We start from the raw sequence: 9,445 nt of genomic DNA on the forward strand, positions 1-9,445 counted from the left end.
ACCTGCTCCACTACAGCCCCGTCGAAAAGAATGGGGGCATGCTCGGTCCTCCTCTTCCTGTAGTGCACAATCATTTGTCTTGATCACGTTGAGGGAGAGGTTGTTGTCTTTGCACCACATGGTCAGGTCTCTGACCTCCCCCCTACAGGCTGTCACACCGTCGCCGGTGATCAGGCCTACCACTGTTGTCATCGCCAAACTTAATGATGGTGTTGGGAGTCGTGCCTGGCCGTGCAGTCACGAGTGAACAGGGAGTACAGGAGAGGACTGAGCACGCACCCGAGGGGCCCCTGTGTTGAGGATCAGCATGGCGGATCCTCAACAGCAAACAAATAAAGTCTGTTTTTACATCCATTGTTAATGACAATAGTTCCTCAATGTATTTGAAAAATCTTTCCTCCTTTTTGATAACCACTCAGCGTGAAAGGGAAAAATGTAATGCTCTGATCCACTGCAAACGTCATAAAACACCTGATTACTTCTTATCCCTTGCACAAATAGCCTACAGCGGTCTCTGTCCTGAGCTCACTGGCATGGGAAACTAAGGGTCCAGAATATTTTACAATGTTGCTAGTGTGAGCTTCCAGTTGGACCCAAGTTAACAATTGATACAACGTTCCAAGTTAGTTGCAGACAAGCCATGCACACCCAAAGTGATTTATAGGATTTTAAAAAATATGTTTAAAAAATATATATATATTTTTAAATCAGAATATTTTCTACCTGAAGGCTGCTATGTTTTTATTTGTGGGCTTTATAGGCTATTGCCTATTGCATATTTACATTGCCTATTTACATAGTTGGCAATGTCAGTTACTTTTTAGGTTTGTATCATTTTCAGTTAGATTTGAATAGAATTTTGATTAAGATCTTTGAATCTCAAAATCGTGGTTATCAATTAAATGAAACAGGTTAAGGATGTGTTCTTCATCTATGGCTCCCTTGAGTCATTTGTGTCTTATTTCATCAAACAGTGCCCTTAAAGCATCAAAATGCTGTATAGATGATTTTATTTAAACACATTGGGTGTGTCTATACATGGAAAAATATGTTTTAAGATTGACCAATCAATTAATCTAAAGAACAGACCACTATCATGAAGAACAGACCACTAACAGACCAAGAATTTATTTTTTAAAGTCGGGGACAGCCCTACTATTTATCATTCTGTGTAAGAGGAACTTCTTTCACTGCAACCCTGATGTTGTTTTACATCTCTTGTTCCTTCTCTCCCCCCCCCCCCCCCCCCTCTCTCTGTGGTACGGGGTGTTAATCTATCTGGGACAGTGGGGCAGCTGAGAGCACACTTCAGTTGCCTCTTCTGATGGTGGAGCTGCCAGAGAGCTAGCCTGGCCCAGATCGGTTTGTGTTCTTCCTAACTCCATTGCTGTCATTGTCGAGCCAAACATGGTAAATAGTAGGAAGTGTAGGAACGACAGGCCTTTCCTGCACATTTTCCTTCAGCAGAGGCAGCAACAGGTCTAGGCTTGTGTGTCTGACACTCACTCAGCCAGGCACCCACACATAGTACACAAACACGAGAAGGCAGTCGGCCAGCATTGACTCACTGAACAATCTGTCCACTTCCTCTTCTCACTGACTTTCAACATCAACAAACAGTAAATGCCTGAAGCCAAGGAACCCAGTGAGTAACTATTTCCAAGGATGGGAAGGGAGATGTGGTAGTACTACTGAAAATAGTAACACAGGGACCCCTGGTTGTATCCTAGGCAGAGCAGGCTTTGTTTACTCTCTGCTGCTGGGAAAAGGCACTAAGTGTACTCATTGTGTTTCAAGTGAGACATTGATCCTCTGTCAATAGGCATTGGCTGAGTGAACGATGGTTATGGAGGGATAAAGGAACATACAGTAGATAAAAGAAAAATCGCCAGGCCTTAGATTTCCAACTAAACTCACACGTCATTGAACTCCTCCAGACTAGTAGCAGGTGTGAAGACATCTAGAAGGCCGATCACCTGAAACACAGAGGCCAACGCAACAAGTAAGGAGGATTGTATCAGCTCTCCCAAATGATTTCATGACTCCACAATGAATTGGTTTCAGCAGAATTGAGCATTGGAATACTTGGAACTAGAGCATTGGAACTAGAGCAGCGGAATATTTCAGCCAACAAATTCCTACAGTTGATATCTCAGTCAGCAGCACAGTTGCATACTATGATTAATATAGCCAACATACTTCTGCTGCCTTTAAGAGAGAGAGAGAGGACTGAGCTCCAGAGAGGGGCAAAGAGAAAGAGAGGGAAGAGGAACTAGAGCAGAGGAATACTTCAACCAACATATTCCTAGACTTATCGCAGCAGCAACATAAAACAGTTCTGCTGCTTTTAACCTCTCTTGGGTAGGGGGCATTTTATTTTCATGTGCCCAAAGTAAACTGCCTGCTACTCAGGCCCAGAAGCTAGGATATGCATAAAATTAGAGATTTGTAGATTTGGATAGAAAACACTCTAAAGTTTCTAAAACTGTTGAAAATATGTCTGTGAGTATAACAGAACTGATATGGCAGGCGAAACCCCGAGGACAACCCCCCCCCCCCCAAAAAAACGCAACCTACCACTGTTTTCAATGGCTGTCACTTTTATTATAAGGCGAAATCCTCCCCGATTGCAGTTCCTAGGGCTTCCACTAGATGTCAGTCTTTAGAAAGAGTTTCGTGCTGGTTTTTGGAAAAATCAGCCAGAAATTGTAGTTTTTCTTGGTGGCTCCCATTTTGGCTGTAGTGTTTCCAAGCGTGTGGAAGAGAGTGCGTTCTTTGGTATTTTTCTCCGGTAAAAACAATAACGATTCTCCGTCTTAAATTTGATCGTTTATTTACATATTAGGGTACCTAAGGTTTGATTATAAACGTTGTTTGACTTGTTTGGAAAAGTTTATTAGTAACGTTTGGAATTAATTTTGTATGCATTTTGATGGAGGGAAACTGGGTGGATTATTGACTGAAGCGCGCCAGCTAAACTGAGTTTTTATGGATATAAAGAAGGACATTACCGAACAAAAGGACCATTTGTGATGTATCTGGGACCTTTTGGAGTGCCAACAGAGGAAGATCAAAGGTAAGGCATTTATTATATCGCTATTTCGGACTTTCGTGGCGCACCTGCCTGGTTGAAATATGTTTTTCATGCTTTTGTAGGCGGGGCGCTGTCCTCAGATAATCGCATGGTGTGCTTTCGCCGTAAAGACTTTTTGAAATCTGACACAGTGACTGGATTAACAAGAAGTTACGCTACCGTCCCACCTGCCCATAAGAAGTTTTAAGAGAGATGAAACTCACGTTCTCATGTTTCATGTGCTTGAGCAGACGTAGCTCTCTGTAGGTCCTCTTGGCGTGGATAATGGACTGGAATGGCCGGGAGAGCTTCTTCACTGCGATCTTCAGACCAGACTTCTCATCATACGACGAGCTGGAGGAGACGTGATAGGGGTTTAAGTTACTGCAACAACTAGGCTACAACAATAGGATAAGATACTAGTCATCGCTCCCAAAATGTTCCATCAAAATAAATACAATCCTTACTGATAATATGCAATATTTGAAATTACCGATCAACAGCATGTGACAAAACATAACTCATCTTCTTCTTTAGACCAGGGTTATTTAATTCCAGTCCTGGCGGGCCAAAACAGTTCTGTTTTTCATCATCTCGTTCCAATCAGGGACTAATTCAGACCTGGGCCATCAAGTAAGTGCAATTAACTACCAGGTAGAAACAAAAAACAGAAATGTTTCGGGCCTCTAGGAACGGAACTTAACAGCCCTGCTTTAGACATAGGCTACAGCCTAAAACAAGTTGTTGCAGCCAGGTTGTAATTTTCCAAGAAGACACAGGAAAAACACATTTTAAAATGACTCACTAAAAGGCTAAAACCAGATAAAGTGATGTAAGAGGTGCTGACGTAAGGAAGAAAAACAGACATCAGCTAAACAGAAAATGTCATCCCTCAGACTAAGGTATCATCCCAAATGGCAAAAGAAAAAAAAAAGAAATCACCAGGGTCCATGGGTAGTAGTGCACTATGAAGGGTAACGGGTGACAGTTGGGACACAGCCTGAAACACAGCCGCGCTGTCTGGTCATGGCGAGTCTGGCTGACAGGCTGGGGGAGAAGGAGCATCTCAATAGGTGTTTCCTAGTGTCCTGATGTCCCTTCTCTTTGCCCCCTTCTTAGTACGTTAGCAGAATGAAAACACAGCCGTTCCGTTAAGATGACTGGCAGGCTGGGGGACGAACGTCTCTCTCCGGGAGAGATCTCAATAGTCTTTCCCTCGATTCCTTGTGGCGTCAATCTCTCCTCGCTGCCTTCCAAAAAAGTCAAGAGGGAAGTGAGGAATACATTGGAGGAGACAATCACCTTGGATCTCATCTTGGATCTTCTCCAATCCTCTACTTTCTTCCTCTGACATCTTGAGGAGGCGAGGAGAGGGACGACCCAAAGAATCACAGATAAGACTTGAGATTCACCCTGGCTGAATGACATACTGGGGGAGGGAAGCCTACCTCTCACTACCTCTTCCTTTGAATGTCTGCTAACCAGTCATGAGTGGTCAGCTGCTATAATGGTTAGGGCGTTCTTATGTGCTCTCTTGCCAACTCCATAGCTGTCAATGACAATTCCATAAGAAGTTGGCAAGAGGGCAGAAACAGACTGGCACCCAAGCTAGTCAGCTGCTGTACACACTTAACAGTACAAAGCAGAGGTGCACAAACGCTTGTGGCCAAGGAGGTCAGGAGTCCCAGTGCCGCAACAAGCAAAACATTTAGATAAAGTTGTATGTATGTGGGAGCTGTGGTGCCCACATAACAGGAGGAAATCGTTCTGAATAAACAAAAGCAAAAATGTTATGTAATATAAAAATGTCCCTTGATCTGATATCGGGGTCACTTTTTTTTTACCCCAACAGCACTAATCCGACCGTCAACAGTTAATCCTTTCTGCCTAGCAGCAGCACAGTAGTCACCACCTGCTGTGGGGAGCACAACAGAAACAACAACCAGATGTTTACTTAGACAACAACAATCCAGCAGATGATACTAATGCCATAGCAGGTTCTAGGAGGTAATACTGGGTACTACTAGGCCCATTTTAAAAGTAAAGGAAACCTTTGAATATATTATCCTTGACAGATTATGCTGTCCTGTTGTTGCATAGCAGCAGCAGTAATACAGGAACCATTATTTGTGTAAAAAAAAAAAACTAGGCCAACATTAGTTTAGTAATTTAGAAAATTAGACCTAATGCCATGGGCTCACCTGTCCCTACCAAGGTAAAATAAACCTCAACACAGACATGTCATCATTTACATTTTAGTCATTTAGCAGACACTCGTATCCAGAGCGAGTTACAGTAAGTGCAATCATCTTAAGGTAGCTAGGTGGGACAACCACATATCTCAGTCATAGTAAGTAAAATGTTCTTCAAGTAAACAACATATGCCTACCAGTACTTCACAAGACTGGGTCCCAGTCTGTTTCTTCTCTCTTGCCAACGCCTTATGGAATTGTCACGCCAATGCTTTGTTTGACAACGGAGTAGGCAAAAGAACAAACAGATCTGAGAACAGGCTGGCACTTCAGTAAAAGTGAATTCAAAATGGTAAAACAGATGTCAAAAGTGTAAAGAAGGGCAAGAGAAATGGGAATCCGTTTCAATGACATCACCCCCCCCCCCCCCCCACACACTCCAACTGACTGGCTTTCTTGACGTCTATAGTATTCTCTCGGGTATGCAATCTGGTTTCCGCTTAGGTTATGGATGTGTCACTGCAACCTTAAAAGTCCTCAATAATGTCACCATTGCCCTTGATTCTAAGCAATATTGTGCTGCTGTTTTTATTGACTTGGCCAAAGCTTTTGATACGGTAGACCATTCCATTCTTGTGGGCCGGCTAAGGAGTATTGGTGTCTCTGGCCTGGTTTGCTAACTACCTCTCTCAAAGAGTGCAATGTATAATGTCAGAAAATCTGCTGTCTCGGCCACTGCCTGTCACCAAGGTAGTACACCAAGGCTCGATCCTAGGCCCCACGCCTTTCTCAATTTACATCAACAACTTAGCTCAGGCAGTAGGAAGCTCTCTCCTCCATTTATATGCAGATGATACAGTCTTATACTCTGCTGGCCCATACCCCAGATTCTGTGTTAAATGCCCTACAACAAAGATTTCTTAGTGTCCAACAAGCTTTCTCTACCCTTAACCTTGTTCTGAACACCTCCAAAACAAAGGTCAAGCGGTTTGGTAAGAAGAATGCCCCTCTCCCTACAGGTGTGATTACTACCTCTAAGGGTTTAGAGCTTGAGGTAGTCACCTCGTACAAGTACTTGGGAGTATGGCTAGACGGTACACTGTCTTTCTCTCAGCACATATCAAAACTGCAGGCTAAAGTTAAATTTAGACTTGGTTTCCTCTATCGTAATCGCTCCTCTTTCACCCCAGCTGCCAAACTAACCCTGATTCAGATGACCATCCTACCCATGCTAGATTACGGCAACGTAATTTATAGATCGGCAGGTAAGGGTTCTCTCGAGCAGCTAGATGTTCTTTACCATTCGCCCATCAGATTTGCCACCAATGCTCATTATAGTACACGTCACTGCACTCCATAAGCCACTGTAAACTGGTCATCTCTGTATACCCATCGCAAGACCCACTGGTTGATGCTTATTTATAAAACCATCTTAGGTCTCACTCCCCCCTATCTGAGATATCTACTGCAGCCCACATCCTCCACCCGTTCTCCCAGTCACATTCTGTTAAAGGTCCCCAAAGCACACACATCCGTGGGTCGCTCCTCTTCAGTTCGCTGCAGCTAGCGACTGGAACGAGCTGCAACGAACACTCAAACTGGACAGCTTTATCTCAGTCTCTTCATTCAAAGACCCAATCACGGACACCATTACTGACAGATGGGGCTGCTTTGTGTGATGTATTGTTGTCTCTACCTTCTTGCCCTTTGTGCTGTTGTCTGTGCCCAATAATGTTTGTACCATGCTGTGTTGTCATGTGCTGCTGCCTTGCTATGTTGTTGTCTTAGATCTCTCTTTATGTAGTGTTGTCTCTTGTTGTGATGTGTGTTTGGTCCTATATTTATTTTTTAATCCCAGGCCCCAGTCCCCGCAGGAGGCCTTTTGGTAGGCCATTTTTGTAAATAACGATTTGTTCACAACCGACTTGCCTAGTTAAAGAAAGATGAAATAAATACAACATTTTCTCGTCTAAGAAGAAAGTCAAGACAGACAGACATCATCCGCTTTCCTCAATATCTAAGGAGCAAGAGAGAGTTATCACATATCTGGCATACAATCTACAGCTATGTTTTCAATACTTGGCATTACAGGTTAGTTTATACAAAACACTGCATAGACGTCTCAACTAGCCTGCTCTTGGTGATACCGTCTCCATTCTGGATTTGGGGGAAAGGGGATCTTATAAAGAGTCAGTGTCCAGTTGCAGGTCCGTCTACAAAAACCAAAGAAAACTACAAAAGATTTGAAATCTATGTTTTATATCGCTAGAGGTGGTGCCTCCCATTTTAGCTGCTGCAGATCCAGCATTTCCCACATCTTTGCAGGAACTAGTCGTTTCTATGCACCCTGCCACGTGAAGAAGTAGATGACAGTACATCATACAATGCAACCAAAAAAGACCTACACACGCAAGAGGCATTTCTCACTAGATACAAAACATTGATTTAATATCTTACGTAGTTTCCTCTGGCTTTTGTAGACCCGCCTGCAATGGACATTTATAAGATGCCCATTTCCCCAACTCGAGAATTTATATATAGTTTAGACATATATGCAGCGTTTTGTATAAGGTAACCTGCAACGCCCATTAATGGAAACGTAGTTATCAGATATCTGGCGTACAATATGCATCTAGTCAAGACAGTAAATCAATTAGCCAAATATCCTGCAGTTTGGTTTGACCTATTCTGGGCATATGAGTCACCGTATAATACAGAATTAAGTGGCATCACTGTGTGGAGGTTTAACAATAGATGTAAGTTAGCCACTTAAGCTACAACGAGATCCACTACAAGACTGCAAACTTTGTGTCTAAATGCATTTCCCAACCAATTGGATATAGTAGAATAGAACATACCAGAAACACTCGGTACACATCAGAAAGAAAACAATTGGATGTGAGATAGCAACAATAACTGTTAGTTTCCAAGTCTTTGTGGCTATACATTTGCATAATAATTTTCAATACGTTTCAAATGGATGTTGCTATTCAGATAACGTTACAATGTCAACCTATAAAATTTGCTGGACATTTACACCGTGCACGTAGCAGTTAGCTAGTAAACGTGGCTGGGGACATGGCAACATTTCATACCGCAACATAAGCGAATGGTGCGTCTGACTAATGTTATTCTATTGTGTGAACACAGACTGGTTGGGGCAAGTTCGCACGCTCGCTCTCGCTGACACAGTTCGAGAATCGAGAGGGCCCATGGTCGCGCAGCGTTCTATTCTGAATGTAACTACCTAGCTACCCCATGCTAACTTAGGCGTTTATGCAGGCCTCGTAGAAATGACTAGCTATAGCTAACTCTGCGCAAACATAGGACAAAAACCGTGTAAATTACCAAACTGATCCGTAGGCCCCGGACCCGACTGGAGACAACATCTGGTAGCGTTCTGGTACCTCCCAAATCGTCTTGTTCACCTCCTGCCGATAAAACGTGGGTCTTTCTTTCAGCGACATTCCTGCAGAACAACCCTCAAACTGCAAGTTGTGACTTCTGCTTTTTGTTGGTCAAAGGTGTCAACTAGACTCGTGCAACTAACGTAAGTTCGCTAACTACTGTACTAGCTTGTTTCAGAAAATGCTCGGAAACTCTATCAACTTCAGTAGATGCTGGATGCAATGTTCGTTCGTAGCAAGGTGCAAAATTATTTAAATGACGGTGAGAAAGCGTTTCTACTCCGATTTGCGTTCAGGCTCCCAGGATTTCACTCCGTTACCTACCCCGCGCGCCCGTGCTCCTATGCTGCAACAACAAAATGTCGCGAAATGAGATCCAAATCCTTCTACTCACTCAAAGGACAAACCACGGAGTTTCTAACACCAGAGGCTCAACATCACGATACTTCCGGGAACGCTTGTGAAACAAACCAAGCGAACCAGTTTGAGAAGTGAAAATTGATTCCTTAGTTGTTAATTTTCTCGAAATCTAAAGGCACAACCTATATTCGAGACAATGCCTTAAGTAGTGGAGCATTTTATTACTCCAACCTCTTGAAAGTTAAACTGACACATTTTAATTTTTGTATGGGGGAAAAAAAGTGCCGTTGATTTGACGGCCTACACATGCGTAGTTCGGCGCGAGACCGTTAGACGGTGACGTGTTTCTGCGCATGAGCTTAGCTATCCAACGTCGCCATGACATCGCGTACACGCGTTATCGGGGAGATGGA

The 9,445-nt window shown here is 43.3% G+C and overlaps 1 protein-coding gene across 2 annotated transcripts in view; it reads right to left on the bottom strand.

Annotated features, from left to right (window-relative positions):
- Nucleotides 1–9,187, bottom strand: part of LOC129860492 (mitogen-activated protein kinase 14A) — a 33,979-nt gene extending 24,792 nt beyond the window's left edge. The window contains exons 1-3 of one of the 2 annotated variants that reach the window (XM_055930914.1): nt 8,614–9,187; nt 3,298–3,427; nt 1,918–1,976 (exon numbers count right to left, since the gene is read on the bottom strand). In XM_055930914.1, the coding sequence (XP_055786889.1) occupies nt 1,918–1,976; nt 3,298–3,427; nt 8,614–8,732 (308 nt within the window). In that variant the 5' untranslated portion in view covers nt 8,733–9,187. The remainder of the gene's footprint in view (nt 1–1,917; nt 1,977–3,297; nt 3,428–8,613) is intronic. The other variant, XM_055930913.1, reaches the window with a different exon arrangement.
- Between the last annotated feature and the right edge of the window lie 258 nt (nt 9,188–9,445).

Source organism: Salvelinus fontinalis, chromosome 8 (assembly GCF_029448725.1).
Source record: "Salvelinus fontinalis isolate EN_2023a chromosome 8, ASM2944872v1, whole genome shotgun sequence".
NCBI classification, from domain to species: Eukaryota; Metazoa; Chordata; class Actinopteri; order Salmoniformes; family Salmonidae; genus Salvelinus; species Salvelinus fontinalis.